The sequence below is a fragment of the Vulpes lagopus genome, chromosome 12 (genome assembly GCF_018345385.1).
Source record: "Vulpes lagopus strain Blue_001 chromosome 12, ASM1834538v1, whole genome shotgun sequence".
Taxonomy (NCBI): Eukaryota; Metazoa; Chordata; class Mammalia; order Carnivora; family Canidae; genus Vulpes; species Vulpes lagopus.
Genome location: NC_054835.1, coordinates 57,634,501 through 57,659,043, shown reverse-complemented (window position 1 = coordinate 57,659,043; position 24,543 = coordinate 57,634,501). Strand labels below are relative to the sequence as shown.

The 24,543-nt window shown below is 53.3% G+C and overlaps 1 protein-coding gene across 2 annotated transcripts in view; it reads left to right on the top strand.

Moving 5' to 3' along the window:
• Positions 1 to 9,694: 9,694 nt before the first annotated feature.
• CYTH1 (cytohesin 1) overlaps positions 9,695 to 24,543 on the top strand; it is a 78,850-nt gene continuing 64,001 nt past the window's right edge. The window contains exon 1 of one of the 2 annotated variants that reach the window (XM_041724803.1): positions 9,695 to 9,844. In XM_041724803.1, coding sequence (XP_041580737.1) covers positions 9,823 to 9,844 — 22 coding nt within the window. In that variant the 5' untranslated portion in view covers positions 9,695 to 9,822. Of the gene's footprint in view, positions 9,845 to 11,193; positions 11,231 to 24,543 lie in introns of those variants that run through there. The other variant, XM_041724806.1, reaches the window with a different exon arrangement.

The window sequence follows — 24,543 nt, the reverse complement described above, 5'->3', positions numbered from 1 at the left end:
AACAGAAGTGGAAGGTCCAGGGAGAGGATAAGACAGCTGCTGGCTTGGGTGGGCAGCCAAGTGGCAGGACCAGACAGTCCCAGAGAGGCAGGTGGGTGACAGGTGCCCCGGGCCCACGCAGCCAGGCCTCAGGAATTCGCATGTTACTGGAACAGGGACGGAGGGACAATCCCAGGTGTGAGATGCAGGTGAGCCATAAGCCCTGAGTCTTGGGATTCTGAAAAGTCCAGGTGCTTGGCCGCCCCCGGGGAGACAGCTGGGATCATTGTCGCACCAGCGTGCCCTCCAGCCCAGAGTAAGGCGTTGGTGTAGACAGGACACGGGTAGAACGAGCTCTCAGGTGGCACCTGGCAGTGGGGTCCCCCCGGCCCGTCAGCCACCCGCGTGCTCGGAGGGGCCCCTGCCGCTCGGTGCATCCTGCGCCCCCTCCCCGGCCTGTGTCTGGAGCAGCTGGCTGGCCCTTGTCAGCTCCGCTTGCCCTTGAGATTTGTCCCTGCCCCCGCCGCTGCGGTGACCCCTCCAAACGCTTTTGCCCCCACCCTGCGTGCGGGCCACTTATTCTCAGCAAATGTTTCTAATCCCCTACAGGAATCCCCTCCCGCCCCACCGTGAACGTGAAGGCAGGAACCGCCTTCTCTCCGTCTCCATCTGCTCCTTTCTCCCCCAGCCTGATGGTGCCAGGCCCGTGGCGGAGTCGCCTGGGCGAGTGACTGAAGACTGATATGAATGGAATTAGAATCCGGGGGAGAGGCTCGCCTCGGCATTCAGGGCCTTCCCGGGGAGTCTACTGGGCGGCCGGCGCGGGGAGGTCCTCTTCTGGTGCCGCGCCTCAAATGTGAGCGAGCATCAGGATCTCCGGGGGGGCCATGGCGACACCCAGGGTCGCACCCCGTCCCCCCACCCCCAGCAGTCTGACTCTGCCGGGGGGGCGGGGACGAGAGTGTGCATCTCTGACATTGCGGGGGTTTGGGGGGCGCTGGCCCTGATCTGCTGGCTCTCGTGTGGAGCGGTCAGCGGGGCTGCGAGTGTAGGAAGAAGTCAGGGCTATGGACGGAGGACCTACCCCCGATCTCTGGGGACGGCCGCAGACCCCAGGGGCCCCCTCGGTAGGGCCGGTGCCCCACCTGTACTGCGCCAGCCTCTCCCGCGCCCCCCCAGCCACCGTCTCCCCCAGCCTGGGCTTGCTCTCTGTGCCTTTCTCAGGACAACTCCACCGTTACCGTCGGCTCCTGCCTACACGTCTCACCGCCCAATCCGTGGGATCCTACTGGCAAGTTCTTGGCTCCTCATTTGTGTGCCTCCTCTTAGCGAGTCCGGCCTGGCGGCCCCTGCGCGGCTGGTGGCCCACCGCTACCCCGCTGCCGAAGCCAGCGCGTGGCCGCCACCCTGCACGCCTCCCTCCCATCGTCCCCGACACACGCCAGAGACAAGAGTCCCCTCCCCCTGGTTTCCCATCGCCACTGCCTGGCTCTCCACTTGGGCCATCACCACTTTGCCCTGCACCCCAAAAATCAAAGCCCTGCTTCCTGCTCTGCTCTCCTGGGCCCCCCGGACAGCCTTCCAGGACGGAAAGCCCTAGGCAATCGCCACTGCCGACAGGGCTGCCCCACACCTGCCCCCACACGGAGTCACCTGGAGCCACCTGCCCCGACGCGGCCTTGGAAAGTACCGGGGAGCCCAGGGCCTGGGGCTCTGTGAGGGACCCCCGGTGGGGCGCGCTGTCCTGCCTCGGACACCCAGGGAAGGGTCTGCGTGGGCCAGACCCCCTCCCGGCTCGCCGTGGAAGGCAGGTGAGCCGCGGGATCAGGACCCCCGTTCCCACCGGGCCTCTGCCACCAGTGAGCAGCGTGAGTCGGGGTCACTGGTCGAAGCCATCACGACTGTTGTCATGGTCATGCTGCGTGCCTCACCTGCGTGCTCGCGCTGGTTTTATTCTTTTTATTCTTTTTTTTTGCGCTGGTTTTATTCTGCCTCGTGTCACCGGGGTGCCGACCCTGGGGTCCTCGGGACTGAGGGCTCCCCTCGGCCGCTGGGCTGGGCATTCGTGGACGGCGCGCAGGGAATCCAGGGGCTTTTCCTCGAGCGACGGACTTCTCCCGCGGCGGGTGTTAAGCGAACGCATCGCCTTCCTCGCTAACAGCCACGACGGTGGAGTGTGGCCTTCGAGAGGTCGCCGCTCTCACGGTCCTACAGGCGATCGTGTTGGCACTCCTTCCTCCCCTGTACCTGTATTACTCTCGTTCCTGTCCCACCGGGCCGCGCTCAGGAGCTTCGGGTCGGCAGGGACCGCGGCCACCCTCTCCGGCAGGGCCCAGGCCAGCGCCCCGGAAAAGCCACTTGCAGGAGCGTCACTTATGACTGCGCACGTGGCCTCCGCTGGGAAGCGGGCGCCCCCTCCCCTCCACCAGTGTCCCTGGCCTGAAGCGCTTCGGGCTCCACCGCTCTCTGCCGTCACCCTCACGGAGCCCAGCCCCGTCCAGCCCCCAGTGAAGCCATTTGGGCAAAGTCTGGCTGGAACTGGAGCGTCAGCCGCCCCCCCCCGCCCCCATCTGAAGTGAGAGCCCGGATCGCGTGGCACGTGGCCAGCTGTCTCGGGCGGTGCGGGAGCTGCGGCGACAGCTGGATACAATCAAGTTCCATTACAAACAGATTTTAAGTGCCGTTCGCACGGAAGAAATTGCAAGCTCTGGCAAAATAAAATCTGGGGGTTTTCAAAGCAAGACAATGCCCCAATCTCGGCCTGCGTGAGCGATCTGGCCTGTGGCCTCTCCTGCACCGGGAGCACCCTTTCTGCCCCCGTGCGCCGCCTGCCCCGACCCTGGGGCTCCCCCCCACCCCCCCCCGCCTGCCGCGTGGCCCCCGGGCTCGTGTTGCTGAGGACACCTGTCTGCACCTGTTCCGCTCGCTCACCCGGGCTGGCTCTTCCCCAAGAGCCGCTGCCCGGCCTTCCAGCTTGGCCTCGGAGGACGGAGGGCTCACGCTGGGGTCGGGCAGGCGTCCCGGGCGGCTCTCAGTCCTCCCATGTCTGTTTTAGAAAAAGGAACCAGAGAAAATACGGGCATGAGGAAGAATGGAAAGGCAATGGTAAAGTCCTTAGCATGGTACCATGTGTTAAAAATTAATTTAAATGTTTTTTTTAATTTTTATTTATTTATGATAGTCACAGAGAGAGAGAGAGAGAGAGAGAGAGAGGCAGAGACAGAAGCAGGCTCCATGCACCGGGAGCCGGACGTGGGACTCGATTCTGGGTCTCCAGGATCACACCCTGAGCCAAAGGCAGGCGCCAAACTGCTGCGCCACCCAGGGATCCCTTAAAAATTAATTTAAAATAGGTATAAAATGGGTACACAGGGCGCCTGGGAGCCTCAGTGATTGAGCGTCTGCCTTCGAGTCAGTAGTGATCCCAGGGTCCTGGGATCGAGTCCCGCTTTGGGCTCCCCGCAGGGAGCCTGCTTCTCCCTCTGCCTGTGTCTCTGCCCCTCTGTGTGTCTCTCATGAATAAATAAATAAAATATTTTTAAAAATGTTTTTAATAAAATTAAATAAAATAGGTATATGTTGGGGCACCTGGGTGGCTCAGCCAGTTAAGTGTCCCACTCTTGGGTTTGGCTCAGGTCACGATCTCAGCGTGGTGAGATAGAGCCCCACACTGGACTCCATGCTCAGCCCTCTGCCCCTCTGCAACCCCCTAACCCCCGCTACCTGTAAAATAAAAGATACATTTTTTTTAAAGATTTTATTTATTTATTCATGAGAGACAGAGAGAGGGGCAAAGACACAGGCAGAGAGAGAAGCAGGCTCCACACAGGGAGCCCGACATGGGACTCGATTCCGGGACCCCAGGATCACACCCTGGGCTGAAGGCAGGCGCCAAGCCGCTGAGCCACCCAGGGATCCCTAAAAGATAAATCTTCAAAAAAAATAAGTAGGGACACCCGGGTGGCTCAGCGGCTTGGCGCCTGCCTTTGGCCCAGGGCGTGATCCTGGAAACCCGGGATCGAGTCCTGCATTGGGCTCGCTGCATGGAACCTACTTCTCTCTCTGCCTGTGTCTCTGCCTCTCTGTGTCTCTCATGAATAAATAAATAAAAAAAAATCCTGATTTCACTTTAAAAAAAATAAAGTAGGTATTTATTTGGTGTACGGTATTTAACAGCTCTGTTCCCCAGGGCTGCCACAACAAAGCCCCACCGACTAGGTGGCTTAAAACAACGGAAATTTATGCTCTCCCCCTTCTGGAGGCCGGAAGTCTGAACCCTGCAGAAGGTGTCGGCTGACCCACTCTCCTTCTGAAGCCTTTAGGGCACAATCGTCCCTTGCGTCCTCCAGCCCCCGCAGCCCGTGGCCGGTGGCTGCATCCCTCTAACCTCTCCGCCACCTTCCCATGACCTTCTCCCCTGTGTGTGCCTGTGTCCTAGTCTTCTTTTCTTACAAAGTCACCAGTCCTTGGATTAGGGCCACTCTCCTGACCTCATTTTAATTTCATCACATCTGCCAAGAACCCATTTCCAGATAAGATCCCAGTGTAAGGTGCTGAGGGTGAGGGTTTCAAGATTTCTTTTTGGGGGGACACGGTCCAACCCCGACAATATGGGAGGGTGCGTCGGGAAGAGGCCCTCCCCATGCCGTTTCTCTGGCAATCAGCTCTCCTCCAGAGGCGGGCATGGCCACCCTGCTAGCGTGGACGCCCCGCGAGGGCAGGGCTCTCGCCCCACTCCCTTCATTGCTGTGTCCTCAGTACCTTGAGCGGTGCTTGGCACAGCACAGGCCCCCCCAACAAATCCATGTCGCAGGCATACATGTCTATTACCTGTATACATATTTTTATTACAAATGGAAATCCTGCAGTTCTGTCCTTGTTTTTCTCACCTCATACAGCTTGGGAATCATCTCGTATTGGTAAATACGGAAATCAGCCTCAACCTCTTTAAAGCCTGCAAGTGGGGGCAGCCCGGGTGGCTCAGCAGTTTAGCGCCTGCCTTGGGCCCAGGGCATGATCCTGGAGTCCCCGATCAAGTCCCACATCGGGCTCCCCGCAGGGAGCCTGCTCCTCCCTCTGCCTGTGTCTCTACCTCTCTCTCTGTGTCTCTCATGAATAAATAAATAGAATTAAAAAAAAATAAAGCCTGTGAGTGGTCCTTTGTAATGAAACTATCATAGCACAGCACCCCGTACCCTGTTGAACAGTTTCTTTTTTTTTTTTTAAGATTTTATTTATTTATTCATGAGAGACACAGAGAGGCAGAGACACAATTCACGTCTCTCAGGAATAAATTAATAAAATCTTAAAAAACAAACAAACAAACCCAGTCAAGCAGTATGCTAATCGCAGCGATTAGCACTCACACCAGTGCCCCTCACCATCCTACTGTGCTAGGTTTGGGAGTTCAGATAACAGTTTTGGTGTTGATAGTGAGAATTAACCTGTCATCTGAACAGCTTTTCTTCCCAAGTTTTGGTCACTGAGCGAGCTCAGGTGGCAGGAGACACCTGTATCATGGTGTTGGGGGAAGGGAGCCAGCCGGAGAACATGTTGAATCTCCTGGTGACTCCGGCCTAGAGAGCTTGCGACAGGATTAAAAACCCAGATGTCAGGGAGAGTCTCGGGGCTCCACTCGGGTGAAGGGTGATCACCCCGTTAAAGCCAGTTGATTCTAAGAGCGTCGAAGGCCAGGCCAATACAAACGACACGCAGCCGGATCAGTGAACACACACACGTGTGTGCGTGAAGGACGTGGACACGCTAGGGCCAAAAGAGGACTCCCTGCTGCAATGCCCCCTGTAAGACTAGACCATCTGGAGACATCAGTGAAGATTAAGCTCAAAAATCCACCAGAATCAACTTTTTAAGAGAAAGAACATAATCTACACCGGTATCTAATTTCTGGAATTATTTGGAAGAAGCACATGGGGGATGTACCTAAGGAAATAGAGACCATCTTCTTAGATTTTTAGGGAGACTCCAAGGTTTTCCACCGAAGGCTGGGCTGGTCAGTTTGTGAAATTAAGAGGGATGTTTGTGAATGAGCCAATTTCTTAGAAGAGTGGGCCCGAGCTGTACCCCCACCAGGATGTATAAAGAGTCGGGTTCTTCAGGCGGAAATGCTGAAATGCACCTCGTCCAACAGAAATGACCGTCAGCTGCGTAGAAGTTGAGCGGGAAGCCCGGACAGATCTAGCGCTTCAGAGATCAGTTCTGGGCGGAAGCCTAGATTTTACAGGCAGAGGCTGCACTTTGTGGGTAGGAAAAGGTCCAGAGGGTTGAGCTCATTACCCAGCTCACAAGGCTAATCAGGAGCAGAGGGACACCTGGGTGGCTCAGCGGTTGAGCGTCTGCCCGTGGCTCAGGGCGTGATCCCAGAGTTCTGGGATCGAGTCCTGCATTGAGCTCCCTGCATGGAGCCTGCTTCTCCCTCTCTCTGTGTCTCTCATGAATAAATAAATAAAATCTTAAAAAAAAAAAAAGAAGAAGATCTGATCCCAGGGATCCGAGTGGGACTCCCTGCTCTGTGGGGAGCCTCCTTCTCCCTCTGCCCACCCTCTCCAGCTCGTGCTTTCTCTCAGATACATAAATAGAAGAAGAAGAAAAAGAAAAAGAAGATCTGAAATAAAAAGCACAGTTTCCTCATTTATTCTTTTTCCTCAAGAGGAAATTACTCTATATGTCTGTTTTTATGTCAGTACCATACTGTCTTGATGATTACAGTTTTGTGATTTAGCTCAAAGTCCAGAACTGGGGTGCCATGAACTTTGGTTTTCTTTTCCAACAATCTTTCGGGATCTTTCCTGGCTCAATACAACTTTTGGGATTATTTGTTCCAGCGCTGTGAAAAATGTTGATGGTACTTTGATAGGTCTTGCATTGAATGTATAGATTGCTCTAGGTACCAGGGACATTTTAACAATATTTGTTCTTCCAATCTAGGAGCAGGCTACATTTCTCCACTTGTTTGTATCCTCAGTTCCTTTCTTTTTCTTTTAAAGGTTTTATTTATTTATTCACAAGAGACACAGAGAGAGGCAGAGACACAGGTAGAGGGAGAAGCAGGCGCCCTGCGGGGATCCCAATGCGGAACTCGATCCCAGGACCCCAGGATCATGACCTGATCCCAAGGCAGATGCTCAACCACGGAGTCACCCAGAGGCCCCTCTTCTTCAATTTCTTTCCTAAGTGTTCTGTAGTTTTCAGAGTATAGTTCTTTGTCTCTTTGGTTAGGTTTAACTTAGGTATTTTATGGGTTTTGGTGCACTTGTAAATGGGATCAATTCCTTAATTTCTCTTTCTTCTGTCTCATTGTTAGTGTGCAGGGACTCCCTGCTCGGTGGGGAGCCTACTTCTCCCTCTCCCTCTGCCCCCCCCCCCCAGCTTGTGCTTTCTCTGTCTCTGTCTCAAATACATAAATAGAATCTTAAAAAAAAAAAAAAAGAAACAGCAGATCTGAAATAAAAGCACAGAGTTTCCTCATTTATTCTTCTTCCTCAAGAGGAAATTACTCTTCTTTGTTGCCTAGAACAATCGGGAAGTCCTGGGAGGCATACATCAGGGTTGGCCAGTAATGAAACAGGCTGCTGAGAGGGGTTACGCCTCCCCCTGAAGGAGATATTCCAAGAGAGGTCCCGTCAGCTTTCAGGGACCTTGCCAAGGCCTGGGCTGAGCTCTCCTCCAGCAGCGGAGGGACAGCACACTGTGATGGGTGTAGGTGACTGGAGGTCTGCGCGCCAGGAGGGGCTGGGACCATCCCGTGTGACGAGTGTCCCTGAAGTCCCATTCAGCGGAGGCTCTTGTAATTTTTATGGCTCGCACCAAACCAAGAAAGAGCCTGTGTATCTGGGAGCCGGCTAGACGAGTGGCATTTTTCTTTCTTTTTCTAAATCAACAACAGAAATATGTTCACATGTTTTAAAACAACGAGGCAGCACAGAAAGACTGTGACCAAGTAAGTATAGAACGGAAAGTAGGTCTCAACTTCCTTTTCTCCCCGTTTATTCCTGGCTTTAGTGTATCCTTCTAGAAACACTGTTTTGCACGAAGCAACACACATATGCAGCATTTGTATCTACCAGTGAAGTCTTTCAAAGTGGACAAGTGTAAGGTGGTGCACTGGGGATTAAAATACACTCAAACTGTCCATAAAAGTTGTGAGCTATCATTGTAGACGAGCTGGCACTGTCAGGAAGGAACGGTTCCAGCAGGGAAGTCAGCCAAGACAGGGCTGGACTGGGGACAGGAGGGCCCACAGGAAGAGGGCTTCACCTTCGCCTCCCTTTGGTGAGCGCTCTAAGCCTGCAGAGGTCTGTGTGGATCTCCACCGAGTTCCTGAGGCCCTGCCCTGCGTCTGGGTGGGGAGTCGCCAGTCATCGGGAGGGGAGCTGGTGCGTTCTGGGGCTTTCATTCTGCAGCATTGGGATTTTCCCTCTGGTCACAGAGAAAACAGCCTCCAACTTTCGTAGTGTCTTACTCGATCCCTTGTATTTTTTTTTTTTTCTGTCTTTTGAGTAATTCCTTTAAAAGGTGAGGTAGGAACGCGGTAGGGTAGGTGGGGTGTAGCATGGTGATGTTGGCAGCCGTCGGGGAGAGAGCCCACCGCCTGGTCCTCTGCTCTGTGTGCCCTGGCCTCTGGCTCTTTGTCTGAGAGCTCTCAGGACGGATTTCCAGTTCACTCTTTGGTCCCCTCACTGGCTAAATGCAAGCCGATACCTGCTAAGGAGGACAGCACCTGGACAGCAGAGGTCCCCAACCTGCAGGTGCAGAGCTCCTGCCCTGGCCAGGAAAGGGCAGCTCGCTCACCAGGGGCGGGGGCACGGGGAAGCCCGGTGCCGGCGAATGTCATGCAGGGCACGGTCCAGAAACGTGTGGCTTCGGGATGCTGCTGGGAGACGAGGTGCCTCCCTTTGGAACTTGATCCAGGACGACTGAGCAGCTCCCGAAAGGGACAGGGACGGATGTACAAATAAGCAGCGCAGTCAGGACACTCCTGGGCTAGCGCTGGGATCACAAAAGCAAACGAGTCCAAGGACAGGGCCCTCCCGGGCGAGCTGGGGCCGGCGTGACCTTCCAGGATGACGTCAGCGAGGACCACCCTGCCCTTGAGTGGCCGGACGCGCGACCTTGGGTCCGTGGGCGGCCTCCCGCCGAGCCGCCCCGGCGAAACCCGAGATGGGCGGGGCCCGCGGGGGCGGGAGGGGCGTGGCCTCCGGGCCGGGGGGCGGGGCCCGGGCGGGCGCGCGTGCGCAGGCGCGGGTCTAGGAGTCAGCGGCAGGCCTGGAGGGGCGCGCGCGTGGGCGGAGGGCGGGGCTTCGGGCCTAGGGGCGGGGCCCGGGCGGGCGCGCGTGCGCAGACGCGGGTCTAGGAGTAGGCGGCAGGCTGGGAGGGGCGCGCGCGTGGGCGGTGGGGCGGGGCCTCGGGCCCAGGGGGCGGGGGCCCGAGTGTGCGCAGGCGCGGGCCCGGGGCTTGGCGGCGTGCCTAGGGGGACGCGCGCGTGGGCGGTGGGCGGGGCCTCGGTCAGGGGGGCGGGGCCGGGGGGGCGCGCGTGCGCAGGCGCGGGCCCGGGGGTTGGCGGCAGCCCGGGAGGGGCGCGCGCGTGGGCGGTGGGCGGGGCCTCGGGCCGGGGGGCGGGGCCGGGCGGGCGCGCGTGCGCAGGCGCGTGCGGGCGGCGGCCGCGTGCCGGGGCGCGCGCGGGCGGCGGGCGGGGCGCCCCGCGGGAGGCGAGGGGCCGGCGGCGGCGGCGGCGGCGGCGCGGGCCGGGGGCGGGGCTCTGAGCGGGCGGAGGAGCGCTGGGCCAGGCGCGGCGGGACGCGGAGGGCGAGCGGCGGGGCCGGCACCATGGAGGAGGACGACAGCTACGGTCAGTACGGGCAGCCCGGGCGCGGCGGCCGCCCCCTCGTGCGCTTCCTGCGGGTCCCCCCGGGGGGCGGCGGGGGCGGGGGGGGAGGCCGCGCGGGGCCCCGACACCGCCCCCTGGGCGCGGGCCTCGGTGGGTCCGCAAGTTGCGCGCCGGGTCCGCGCCTTTGTTCCGAGCGGGGCGCACCCACGCGGGCCACCCCGGGGCGCCCCCCCCGCCCCGCCTGACCCCCGGCGGCCGGGCCCCGCGGCGGGGACGCCCAAGTTGCGCCTGGGCGGGTGCGGATCGCCCCTGACAGCCCGCAGCCCGCAGCCCCGCCTGCTGACCGTGCCCCGCGCTGCTGGCCGGCTCGCCCGTTAGCACGGTGCCCGCGGGAGGCCCGGGGGCGAACTTGTGTGGCCGCGTCGCGGCCCGGGATGCTGCGGAGTGGAAGGTGCCGGCGCGGCCGCTCGGATCCGCCGGGGCAGGTCCTGTGTCGCGTTTATGCACAAGCAAGTCCTTGCGGGACCGGGGGCGCGGGGAGGAGGCGGCTGTGACCTGCAACTTGACCGCGGGCCGCGCACGAGGGAGTGTGCAGCTGCCGCGAGCCCCGCTGGCCTCCGGGCGTGCAGAGCCGTCCCCGTCCCCTACTTACCTTCCAAGTTAAAGCCTTAGGTGCTTTCCTTCTGTGATGGAAAAAAATGCATATATAGATCACCCCCGACCCCCACCCCCACCCCACCCCCACCCCCAAGGACTTTCATCCCCTCCAGACCTCTCTCTCTGCACAGGAGGAGCCTCCTCCAGCTCTGCCCGCTGCTGCTTCGTCTGCCTTCTCTTGCCATTTAATCCCTGTGGGACCCCGCAGACCTGCCAGGCTCTCTTCGTGCCCTGTGCGAGCTGGCGACCTTACCCACCAGGCGAGGCAGGAAGCTGTTGGTCCGGTTGCTTTTAATACGGTGACTGCTTTGCCAACAGGCATGACACGAATTTGTACTTGGAAGGGGTAAGGGCAGTGGGTGCCTTCGTGTCCTAGGGCAGCTGTAGCAGATTAGCACAGACTCAGTGGCTCCAAACAGCATCAACTTAGGATCGTGTGGTTTTGAAGGTCAGAAGTCCAAATGTGGTCTCTCACTGGGCTCAAGTCACGGTGTTTGCAGGGCTGTGCTCCCCTTTTTAGTGGGGGGTGGGGGGTGGAGAGGGGGCTCTAGGGCTGTATCCATTTCTTTGCCTCTTTCAGCTTCTGGAGGCCACCTTAATTCCTTGGCTGGGCCACCTTCTCTTTTCAAAGCCAGCAGGTAGCCCCTTCTCGTTTCTCTCTGACCTCTGCGTCTTTTTATTAGGACCCGTGCGATGACATTGGACCCACCAGGATGATCCAGCATAATGAACGACCTTAGCTGTAGAAGGGTAATCCCACTTTTTGCCACATAGGGTAACATAGTCATGGGTTCTGAGGTCAGGTGGTGGACATCTCTGGGGGCTGATATTCTGCTGACCACACTTAAAGATGAGAAAGAAGTTTGTTCTTCCCCTTTATATGGTTAAGAATGTCATCTTCTTTGTATTTTGGAGGAACCAGAAAGGTTGAATTAACAAAGACTTCCCACTCATAAGGTTCACCACACAGAAAGTACCTAACAGCTTAAGATGATCATACAAAGAATAAGATTCTCAGCTCCTTAGGGTTTCCCTTTGTCTCCAGAGCTGTCCATTTCCCTCGTAGGTTTTACAGTGGATTTACCTTGAGGGATAAGACAGCTATTCATATAACATTTCGGAAGCAGCTGTGTGCCCCAGACTCATGAAGCACATGGAATGTCTGCCCAGACGCTCCCTTAGCAGCTAGCACCTCTGTTGTGTGGGGAGTTGGCTTAGGACGCTACCGCTGTTTTTAACGCTGTGTCTTTGGAGAGATGATAATGATTTCCTAGCTGCCGTTTGGGCCTAAAAAACTTTTGGAACAGAACTCCTTTATGATATGCTGAAGGAAGAGAATGAGTTTTAGAGCTTCCCTGTTCCATTACAGGGAATTTCAAAAACCCAACAGAACAGCCCTTCTTGTTTGCACACTCTTTGGTGTTCTGTAGGTCCGGTGAGTGCACCACTGAATTGGGAAGCCCTTCCCCATACCTGTAATACCAGATTGTTAATTCAGAGGTGAGGAACCCAGCTCACTGCACATGCGGCGTGGCACACGGGACTGTGCAGACGTGTGTGTGGGGTGGAGGGACAGTTAAACAGAAGTCCTTTTCAAGCTTAGTTTTCTTTGAAAAATGTGGAATTAGTGGTTTTCCCAAAGCTTGACATTTGAGGAAAGATGTTCCTATTGTGGCTGGTGGATCTTTGACTTACCGGTTTCTTTCTAAACACTGTGAAATAATTGGGACTTTTTCTCGAAGGCTCAAATTATCTTCTTCCTAGGTCACTATTCTTCCTGGACTGCACAGTTTTCTTTGCAGAAGGAAGAGGTGTTTTTGCCTTCATAGGATACCCTGCCCAAGAAAGGACCCTGTGACCATTCCCCTTGGTGTCTTCTGAACTTGAGCATTTCTCACCTTCAGACTGCTTCGCCATGGGCCTCTGGGGCTCTCCTCAAGTTGCATGTGAAGGTTTTTGCAAATATGCGTATTTGGAGGCTCCTTAGCTCACTTCCCAAAAGGATCTAACCCCGAGAATCGCTGCTTCAGTGGTCACACACGTGTCGTCTACTTCTCTCTTAGGACGGGTTGTGAGGCAGACAAAGACGGGGTCATCCGTAGTGACACTGGGAGTGTTAGTGGTGATGATTCTGCATCACAACTCTGACAAGGTCATCACATTTCTGAGCACGGGTTCTTAAGATCTCTGAATCTACGATGCCATTTATGGCCTTTATTTCTCTCGCTTTTTTTTTTTTTTTAAGATTTTATTTATTTATTTGAGAGCGAATGAGAGCTAGAGAGATCAAAGAGGGAAAGGGAGAAGCAGACTTCCCACCAAGCAGGGAGCGCGGTGTGGGGCTCGATCTGAGGACCCTGGGATCATGACCTGAGCCGAAGGCAGACGCTTAACCTACTGAGCCACCCAGGCGCTCTCCTCTTGCTTTTTATATGCTTTAGACTTATCCCTAGTCTGGACATGAGAGAGAATTGGCCTTTAAGAAGTAAGCGTCTCTGTGAAGGCGTGGAGATGTTGACCTTAGCCAGGGCACAACTTTTGCCATCAGAAGATGAAATGAGGTGTAGGTGTGGCGTGCAGTGGTGCTGCTGCGGGATGGTGAGTGGGAACTTGCCGTGTGCAGGGGAGATGGGCTGTTTCATCTTTGTGCTTCCAGAACAGGCGTGGGGCCTGGTACCCAATAGAAGCGGCTCGGCAACTGTTGAGGGAATAATAGACTGAACCAGGTTCCATGTGGCAAAAGTTAATGTTCAGTGATTGGGTTTTTGTCTTCAGCTCTCCATCCGAAACAGAAACAAGAACACTCTTCTGTATATGTTTGACTCTCTGCCAAACCAATTTTCCTTGTTCTTCAATGATATTGATGTCTTTCGTTGTTCTCAAATTTAGTTATACACTTAGTGAATTGCTTTTATGGAAAAGAATACAATTATATGAAGTCAGGGTTTTCTTAGAAAATCTGGAACATAAGGTTACCATAATTACACGTTTTGTGGTCTTTAAGGTAGATTTCCAGGGGTGATATTAACATGTCAGAAGGGATAAACATTTTTAGAATTCTTGATGCATGGTACCAATTTGCTTTCCAAAAGGGCTGTACCAGTTTACCCTGTTCCTAGCCATGTATGGGGGGAACACACTTGAGTATCACTGCAGATATGCCACTGGTGAGGATCTGCATTTGAAAGCCTTTTTTTTTTTTTTTAAACCAATCTAATGGTTACAGAATGGCACCTCATTAAATCTATTGATCACCAGCTAGGTTGAGAAAAGTTTCTTTTGAATATTTTTGTGTTATGACCTGCCTGTTCACGTGGGATGATGGTTTCTTTATTTACTTGAGATTAACTTTTTTTTTTTTTTTAATGACTTCGAACAAATCAAATGACTTTTTCTTACTCTGGTATTTTCAGCATGGGGAAAACATATATTCAGTCTGACTGGGGTTGAAGTGAAATTTTGACCAATCGTAGTCACCAGTTTACCTTTCTTTAATTTTTCTCTTGAGGATTGATAATCTCTCAACCCATATGTTGTCTTCTGGTCAAATACAAACGTTTCCTTTAGAGGAGACATTGTGAGTTAGGTATCTCTTACTGGTCTGTGTTATAATGATAATTGGGTCAGTCTGTGGGATCTCAAGGCTCATACTTGCTCCTTTCTAAATGTCCCACATATTAATCAAAAACAGTCCTGCCAAATAGATTATTTCTTATGTGTTTCATGCATTCAAGACCAGGTAGTTGTATAGAACTGGAAGGAGAGTGCCTTCTGGTTTCAAGGTTGAGAGCATATATATAGGTCACTCCACCAGGAAGGAGGCAAACGTACCTGTGTGTGTTGCGCTGGACAGTGAGGCACAGGTTGGAGCTTCAGCTCGGAGTCCATCCCCCAAAGGCCTGTCTGCCCCTTTCCTGCTCACCCTCCCACATGAAAGGTTTGGACACTGGGTTCCTAAAGAAGAGTACTTTGTCTGAACCTGTCCGTTTGCTTTGTTGCCACACTGCTTCTTGATTGTCTAATTATTGTTGCTTAGTTTCAGTTGCAATAATAGAGGCATGGAGGAGGTGGAAAATTATTTAGAAATGTTCAAGAAGTGAATCCCACATCCTCTGAAACTGCTGGTAATGTTGTTTTGCCTCTTTCTTTGCATTGGCTAAAAAAATGTAAGCTGGGTTGAAGGCTGTGTAGGGGATTTTTGTTACTCTTCGTTATCTAGGATGGTGTGACAATGTGTCTCTGTTTTTGTGAGGGTGAGGTGGCTATGAGCTGCTTTCTGGCTGCCTGGCTCCTGTAACAAGGGTCAGGACATGACCTCCCTTATCTGAGTCTTTTCCTGTTTTTCACTTTTTTTTTCCCCGAGTCCTCAAGGTTTCTTTTTCAGCAGCGTGCCTTTCCCTGGCATTGTTGCAATCCATATTGTAATTACTAACATTGGGTATAAATGATGGAATTGGTGTGATGGCTATTAAAAAACCATTCCTCGTCAGCGGCACCGTCATAGGCTTGGTGTGGGCACGTAGTGTGTCAGTGCAGTCAGGGATGCTTTGAGCCTAGAAGACAGATGTGGAGACAGGCTGTGAGGGCGAGGGTCGGAGTGGATGTGGCAGGTGTGTACCTGAAAACCCTAGGTAAGCAGGGAGAGCAGTCCTGTCTGGAGTTGGGGTGGAACTGGATGGGACACAGTTGGAAGCTGAGTTTTGCTAACTAGGTGAAGATGGTGGGAGCAAAGGGAGTGGGCCAGGGCCGGCAGGCTGGGGGAGCAGGCCTCCTGGGGGGCTGCGGGGCTCTCAGTGCCTGGAGCATAGGAGGCCAGAGACAGGCTCTAGAGAGGAGGACAGAGTCATGGAGGGCTTCTTGCATTACCAGGGACTGGTGCCTGAGCCACGAGGAGCCTGGGGTGTTGAACTGGGGTATTTCGTGATGATTATTTTGCGTTTTAGGAAGATCCCACTGCCCAGTGTGGTTCCCATGGGCAGTGGGGAGACTCTTAGGGAGCCATTGCAACCATCCTGGGGTGGAGACAGTAGTAGTGGGCAATGCGGGCGGTAACTGCAAGACACTTCGAGGCCCTCAAAGCATGGGATTTGCTTACTGGGGTTGAGGAGAGACATAGCTTTGTGGTTCCAGAGGATGCCAGCTTGCTGCCTCAGATGACCGCTTGGGGAGGGTCTCCGGTTGAACGCAAGTGCTCGGTTTTGCTCTGAGTGGAGCTCGGGGGGTTGGGAGACCAGCCACTGAGAGAGGTCCATTTAGACAGTTGGATTTGTCGCTGGAACCCAAGAACTTAGCAACACACGAGTGGGAGCGGAGCCCAGGGACGTGAGGGAGATCTCATGCTGACTGAGAAGAGGGCCGAGGGTGTTGTCCTGGGCACAGCGTCCTGCCCACCACTCAAGGGCTGGGCAGAGCCAGGTGTGAAAAGGACGCCCTGCAGGCAAGTGTGCATCTTGCCCTTTCAGGGGAGTGGACTGTCGGTGGGCAGGGGGGCAGCAGCGAGCAGGCGCCGTGGGAGGCAGAGCCTTGCTCTAAGTTGGGGACACTGTACCTCCTTCAGGCTCTTACTATTTTTGTAAGTAAGCGCTACGCCCAGCGTGGGGCTTGGACTTGCACCCGAGATTACGAGTCACATGCTCCCCCGACCCAGCCCCCGGCGCCCCTGGAGACTCTTCCATAGACGTTTTGAAAGCTCCTCTGGGCCAGTCTTGGTGCGGAGCGGCCCGAGCAGGACCGGGCTCGTGCTCCCTCCGTCCGGGGGCTCTGGTCGCTGCAGCTGCCGGGCCACGCGGGCGCAGGCTCGATTGGCTCCGGTTACTGGACGTTCTGCGCTCCCCAAGCGGCTTCCGCTAGCCCCGGTGACGACACAGAGACGACACCTGTTTTGGGTCCTGGCCGTGGTTTTGCGCTTTCAGCTGCCGGCCGGTGCCGTGACCTTCCATCGCCATCTCAGCCTCGGCCTCCGCGAGCGCGCGCTCCCGCCCCGAGCCGGGCTCCCTCCACACTGGCCTTTGGGCGGTTTCTGTTTTTCCCACGTTTATTCCCATTACCGGGCCTCCAGTTGCTCGGACCTGAGGAGACAGCGATTCCGCCCTCTCCCTCGATGTCTGGATGGGTTTCCCGTCGCCCATGCCCACCCGCCCCTTTATCTCCCGGCCGGGTGTGGACGAGGCCGCTCCAGGGAGCTCGGAGCAGGGGAGGTGACGGGCGGAGCAGGAGCCGGGTCCGGGCGCGAGCTGCTGGGGGGCGCCTGGCTGTGGGGGCGCAGGGCAGCCCAGGGCCTCACCTCGCGGGCACGGAGCCTGCAGCCTGCAGCCTGGAGCCTGCCTCCCGGGGCCGGCTGCGGAGGTCGGCGGTCGGCGGTCGGAGGTCGGCGTGCGCGGCGCTTCGCTTGTGCTGTGCCTTCTGCCCATCCTCGCTTCCCGTCGTTCCAGATCCCTTTTCCACTTCTCTGTGCCTTATGTGCCTTGCGTAAGCTCTCTAAACCTGGTCTCCCCCTCCTGGGGGTACAGAGGTCTGGTCTTGGGACAGTTGGATCAGTGTCGTGGTGATCCAACCCCGTGCTCGGGGGTTCCTCCGCAGACTCAGGTTGACAGAGCCCACTGTTCGCTTTCGGGTGGAAGTCGAGGAGTTTGTGGGATTGCACGGGCGAGCCCGTTCTGCCTCCTACAGCTGTTGGATACTGTGGGTTCAGAGGCCGGGGCTCCCTCCCAGGGCCTGCTGTGGTGGCCGGGAGTGTCACCGCCTGACCTCCGAGGATCCCGGAGCCCGAACACGCCCTGTGCTTGGGCAGCTGAAACCCGGGAAGTCCAGGTAAGCAGGTAAGGGTTGACGTCAGTAATCCTGCCCCTTGCAGACCTGCACTGGAGCTTGCCCCAGCCTCTGACGGGGACCTTGTCATGCCACTTCCTCACCTTTCACCCTCTGTGGCGACACCCGACAGCCTATTGGAAAATGAAATTCAGTGAAATGGGAGAGCGCTGCAGAAGAATAGTATTTCTTCAGGGGAATGACAGAGAATCTTCCAGCGTCTTCTTACCCAGGACTCTGGCTTTGCAGCTTTGTCTCCTGTCAGAGGAGAGGCTCAGTTTTGCACTGGGCCTCATCAGGCCCACACCGGTGGGTCACCGAGGACTGGGATTCAGGACTTGAGCTGTGCAGGTGCAGAAACAGACTTTGAGGCCTAGATTGCTAAGCTTTGTGAAGTGGGAATGCCGGTATATTGCTGTGTGTGAAGGACTTTCAAACACCAGGTTTGACTCATTTGGCTCTTGCAGGCCCACCGTGGAAGCTCCTGCAGGGGGGCTGTGGCTCAGGACACCAGGGGGCCTGGGGCAGGGCCCCTGTTTCCACCCGGGGCCCCTCACTGTCGTGTCCGGGCACACCGCCTGGGCACCCTGGGCTGACTCCTTGGAGTCGAGCCTCTAGGTCTCTTGGTGGCCTTGTCAAGCACGCTTCCTCCCCAGGCGGTTCTCCTCCCTTCTCCCCATAACTTGTCCTGATGTGAAAGGGGGGCTCCTTCCCTCTGTTCAGTAACTGACAAAGACCTTAGTGATTTCCCTCTTGTGTCCAGACAAAGCATGGAGGAAATGCAATTCTGAAAAGATTCTTAGGATTATAATTGGAAGATTATTTCCTGGATTTATAATAACCCAACAAAAGACCAAGTTCTGTGGTCTAACTCCAGAAAACACACCCTCCGGCTGCATCCGTGGTGCGCAGGGGAGGCTCCTCCGAGTCTGCTGACCTCAGAGAGCGCCCGCGAGACCCAACCCCTCACAGATCTCCATGCTTCCTGCTCAGCCCACTTGCTGGGAGGCACCCGACATTGGCCCCCACTAGGGCCTTTGGCGGTTCCCTGGCTCAGGGTGCCTTTTGCCCAATGTCCTCAGGGTTAATGCCCTGCCCACCAGCCTTGGCTCCAGTTCCCAGCCTCCCTGGAGACGTGCCCAGTTCATTAGACCACCTGCACACGTCCCCAGGCTCGCCCCCATGGCACTCGTCGCCTGCTACCAGTTATGTTTACCGTGCGTGCCCGGTTCTCTCCAGCTTTGTTACCGACGCGATCCAGATGCCTAGCTCCGGGCCTGGTACTTTGTCGGCCCTTTGTAGGAGTTTGTTGAAGGAATCTCTCAGGCCGTACTCCCTTTCCCCATCTGTACTTAACAGGGAGGTGAATGCCATTGAGGTTGCCCGTGTCTGCCCAGGAGTTGCAGTTGTAATTAGAATGTAGCCCTTTGACCTCATGTGCAAAATGTCCCATTTCAGACTTTTGTGGTTCTGGGCTTTACCTGGGGGCTCGATTCATGCTGCTGCTGGTCGGGGCAATAACCAGGTGGGACGCTCCTCACTACTGAGTTGCTGGGAGGGTTGTGGAGACGCTTTCCATGCATTCAGAGATTTCAGTACAGATCTTAAAAAAAGAACGTTTAGACAAAAAGTAGAATTATTCTAGAAAAATGAGTTGTGGCAGAGAAATTGTCTAAGCAGGGCTGTTATATTCCACAGTGAGGTGATTTGTGGCCTGAGCTCACTTCTAGGAAGTGTTCAGGTGTTTGACAAATGTTTGATAAGGATTGGACATAGGTTGTTGATTTTCTTTTTATGATTAAAACATCAGGGAAGCAACTGGACGTCACGGTAGAAAGCTGCTCTGACTCGAGATACATCCTCCGTACCATAGAGAGGCAGACGGTGTGGCGTTACTGTATTCCCTTCCTGTGGCTGCTGTTCAAATGATCTCAGATTTACTGGCTTTAAACAACAAAATTTGTTGTTGTTCCGGGGTCACGAATCTGGAATGGGTCCCACTGGGCTAAAACCAAGGAGTCAGCAGGGCTGGATCTCTCCAGAGGCTCCCGGAGAGATTCTTTCTTTGCCCGTCTCACCTTCTGGGAGCTGCCTGCATCCCTTAGCTCCTGTTCCCTTCCTCCATCTTCAAAGCCCGGCAATTGCTGCCAAACCCTGTCTCCTGTCTCATCACTCTGACACTAGTCTCCTGCCTCCTCCTCTTTATGGGACCTGCCAGATGATCAGGAAAATCTCCCCACATCCAGGGCAGCTGAATAGCCATTTTCATTTCATCTGCATCAGTTCCCCTTTGCCATGTAATTCAGCAGATCTACCCATTCCAGGCATGAGGATGTGGATGTCTTTGGGGCCGTTGTTCCGCCAGCCACATCCAGCCTAGTGTCTTTGTCCCTGGGATGTTTCTTGTGAGGATAGGCAGTTTAGTCCTTTCTGGTGAAATGTTCCACGAGGACAGTAAGGATTAGGTACTGGTATAGACTTTGTCTGGTCTTGCTAAGCATTTCTGGTCCTAGGAGAGCATTCCTAATTCAAGGGTAGACGAGAGTGTGTGCAAAACAGCAGCAAACTTTGACCCGTCCATCCTGTTTCTGCTCCTCAGCAGCCCTGTTTGTCATCAGATTACCAGAACAAAGAACGTGTTCAGTCGGAAGGCTGTGTCATTGCTGCCAATTCTTAGGAATGTTTTTGTATTTTTTGAGAGTAAGGAGAATTTTTCCTGGTTTCAGGTAATGGAAACATCCCTGAACAATGGTACTCAATTGGAAGAAGGAGTTTATTAGTCTGGCTGGAGATGTTGGCTTGACATCATCTGGTGATTATTTTCGCAGACATCTGCCTTTTCCTTAAGTTGCACGATGGATGTCTCACCGTGTGGGGGAAGCAGGCTAGGTGCTATTCCTCTTCCACAGATTCATGGCAAGGGCTCATTTGGTTTAATTTCCACCCCCGGTAGATTTCAGGGATACAAAACTGAATTTTTGGCTAAATATTAGTGTTCTTTCTTAAGCTCCCATTTCTTAAACACATAAATGTATTCATAGCATTCTCCTAAGAGGAATTGAAACTTCTACTTTGAAAGGTTACAAAAATATCACATCTTTACATTAAAAACTCAATTGCTAGAGAAAAGTACATAATTAGAAGTCAATTTTTATTTTTAAAAGGATTTTTATAGGCTCTAGGACATTTGCACAACTTTAGTTCTCTGTATTATCCCCAAGGTCAGTTGATTTCCACACAAAAATAGGTTATACCTCACCTGATTGCAGCCTGGAGCAGCGGGACCAGAGGAAACAGTCCCCATGAGACTTAGTGGCACATGGAGTAAGTGTCTCAGGACGATTTGACAGGTGAATATGGATGTGTGCCACAGCATTGTTCTAAGACTCGGAACCTGGCACTCGCTACCTGCCCCATCAGAAAGGAGATGGTTCAGTATACAGTGTTGTATGTTTGTGCTACCGGGTATTGGGTCCCTCTTTAAAAAGTGTGAGATCTGTATGTGCAGGTGTGGAGGATGGCCATAGGATGCTGAGTGAAAAACCAGGTGGCTCGTTAAGTATCCTGTTTATTAAATGTGTATTTTATCGGTTCACATCAGTATGTGTAGAGGAAAGCTTAGGAACCTTTATAAGGATCCGAGTCAAACCACACCACCAGAACAAAACTGGATCGCAGCCAGGGTGGCAGGGAGAGAGAGAATGGGCAGGGGCAGCTTCTTGAGTTTTACAGGTGAGCATGGAAGGTGCAGAGAAAAGGAGGATAGCGTCTGATCTCCTTGACAGTCTGGGAAAGTGATGGTGGCCGAATAGTGCTTGTATTGGGATGAATTTTGCTTTGGAGAAGTGATGCCGTCAGACTTAGTCTATCTGGATAACTTTTAAAAGGTAGGCATGTGTACTTTGTGTGTAGAATTACTTTTTAGTTCTGTTTAAAAGTCTTACAGTCTGTGGGATAGTGGGATTTTTGTTTGCCTTGGGAGAAAGCATTTAAACTAGTAAAATGTCACTGCATTCTTTGTTAAAGTGTAAAAACTAAATATTTGGATGAAAGGCCAGGGTTAAAAAATCAGTGGTCAAAAAAACCAAAATGGAATTAAATATTTTCTGAATTTTTGGCTTTTAGACATCCAAACTTGTAAAATAACCATGTTGCAGATGAACACTTATTTTTTTTTCAAGTTTATTTATTTTTAAGTAATCTCCATATCCAACTTGGGGCTCGAACTTACCCTGAGACCAAGAGTTGCACGCTCCTCTGACTGAGCAGCCAGGTGCCCCCAGATGGAGACCTTTTATAGTTGGAGTAGTCAAGTGTCCTAGGAAAATAAATATACAGGAAGTGGTTTGTTTAACGTATCTGAAGTTTGTAATCTAATAAATTGGGAGTAGCATGGTGGTTCCCATACCTGGATAATCTGCACAAAAGAAAGTTTTTTAAAGAAAGTAGTTTTTTCTGGGGCCCCAGCCTAGCCACGCCTACTGAATCAGGATCCTGCAGAATCCAGGAATGAATGAATGAACACACACACACACACATTTTCAAAGTTATTAAATTTGAGGAGCTCATGTGTAGAAGAGCCTTGACCTCAGGAACTGCACACTGCTCTCCCCCAGGGCCGTGGACATGGGCTGGTGTGCCAGAGATGGAGCTCGTGATCTCCCACATAGGTTATGTGAAATGACGATGTGAGGAGTTGTGTGTCGATGTGAGGAGTTGTGTGTCGTGTGTCCAGGATTGTAAGAAGTGCTGGCTGGGTGTTAACTGCATCTCCAGCTGTAACCGTCTAATTGATGTGGTTTTGCTTTAGGTCACTTAGAATTCCCCTTACAGGGTTTTGAGCTTTTGAGCAGAGGTTTTTTAAGAAGAGGCCCAGTGGATCAAAGAAGAAGAAAAATCCAAATAAACACACAACCAAGCTTGGGTTTGTTTACTCCTTTATTATAGTTACCAAGTTTAGTTACCTCCCCACCTGTCCCCCAAGTGTCTGTGTGGTTTTAGTTCTGTTCCTCTTAGAGACACCTTCCCTTTGTGTCGCTCTGTTGCTAGGCAGCCCCTGGACTGATGCCATCTTAGAGCTCCGATCTGTCCAGCAGGGGAAGTGACCTAAAAAGATCCTTCCCTTTCCCCCTGGGGACCTGGATTGCCAGGCCCAGGAGCCCTGCGGGAGAACTGAGGCCCAGTCACCTTGCCAGAAGTGTCTTCTGGCAGGTTTCTCTCTCCTTGGGGCTCTTGGGCGGGGGGGGGGGGGGGGGGGGGATAGTCTGAAACTCAGCCACTGTAGGTGGCCTGCTAGGGTTGGCTATAATTGTATATGTCCTTATTCACCACTTGGGCAGACTTTGAAAAATTATTGCTAATGTAGAATTTCAACAATGTGTAAAAGTAGAGGGAAGGGTGTAATGAAGTCCCATGGACCCCGTTACTGTGTGCATTTTGGTATGATTTCCTTGCAGTCTTTTTTGTTCTGTGTATATTCCTGCATGTTGACCCACCTAAGTCCTTTTGGGAAAATGTAGGATTAAAAAATAAACCTAGGGCAGCCCCGATGGCCCAGCATTTTGGCACCGCCTTCAGCCCGGGGGGTATGATCCTGGAGACCTGGGATCAAGTCCCACTTCGGGCTCCCTGCATGGAGCCTGCTTCTCTCTCTGCCTGTGTCTCTTCCTCTCTCTCTCTGTCTGTCATGAATAAATAAATAAAATCTTTAAAAAAAAAAAAGTCTAAACATTAGTTCAGTTCTATGGAATGTTTTGTAGCTTCCTAAACAAACAAACAAACAAACAAACAAACCATGTGTTTTTCTCTGCCATTAAAATTTGTATGTGGACCATTTTTTAGCGGCATCTGTCAGGGCGGGGTCCCAATCTCATAGTGGACAGCAAGACTCCAAAGAAGAGACAGACAGACTGGCTGGCTCGCCACAGCCTCACAGGGGCTGGAAGCAGGTAGCGAGACAGTTGATTACACGTAGCACAGTAGACAGCAGGATCTCAGCCTCCCTGACCCGTGTCCCACGGGGTGACGTGGTGGGCCCAGTTGATGGCCACTCTTGCATTGGGTCAGTCTGCAGCTGAGGAGCCAAGGACCAGGCACCTTTTATAGCAAGCAGCAGACAAGCCAGGTCCCGTCCCCTGGGAGCCAGCAAGTTGTGCTGTGGTCTTGACCAACCAAGTGTGATAGAAAGACGTGCAGGGTTGCTCGGGCCCCATGGTGACCTGCCTCTGCCAAACACAGCGTGTGTGGATGTACCACCCTTTAATTAATTATCCTTTCTTGTTGGTTATGTAGAAGTTTCCGCTTTGTCCTTACAATATGTGTCAGTAACGTCATTGCTGGTAAAACTTCACCCACGTTTCTGATGATTTTCTTAGGCTAGATTCCAGTGAGTCAGATCACTGTGTCCTGATAGGTACTGTCAGATGGCTTTCCAGAAAACTGTCACATTTACATTGACATCTCACTAGTGTATGATTATATTTGTTTACTCTTCCCAACATTGAATTTTTTTTTAAAGATTTAATTTATTCATTCATGAGAGAGAGAGAGGCAGAGACACAGGCAGAGGGAGAAGCAGGCTCCATGCAGGGAGCCCAACGTGGGCCTGGATCCTGGTTCTCCAGGATCACACCCTGGGCTGAAGGCAGCGCTAAACCGCTGAGCCACCCGGCGTCCCCATTGAATTTTTTCGTTTCTTGTATGTTTTTTAAGTAGGCTCTACCTCCAAGGTGGGGCTCGAACTTGCCTCCCCAAGATCAAGAGTCACATGCTTCACCAACAGTGCCAGCTGGATTCCCCCACTGAATTTTTTTTTTAAGATTTTATTTATTTTTTCATGAGAGACACAGGAAGAGGGAGAAGCAGGCTCTTTGTAGGGAACCCGATGCGGGACTCGATCCCCAGACCCTGGATCAGGCCCTGAGCCAAAGGCTCAACCGCTGAGCCACCCAGGCGTCCCCATTGAATTTTTTACTCACTGGCTTTTTGATAGAACGTTTAAATATTTTTCTCTCTCTTCTCAGTGTCAGTGGAGTGAGGTTCACTTGTTCTAAGATCTTGTCTAGTGTCTGTATCAGAATGGGAGGATTGTAGCAGCCTCTTCCCCACGTCGTTTTTAATTAATTTATTCAACAGGAATTTATTGAACACCTACTAGGCGCTGGGTGTTCTTTTTGTTTTATTTATTCATGAGAGACACACAGAGAGAGGCAGAGACAGAAGCAGAGGGAGAAGCCGGCTCCTTGCAGGGAGCCCGA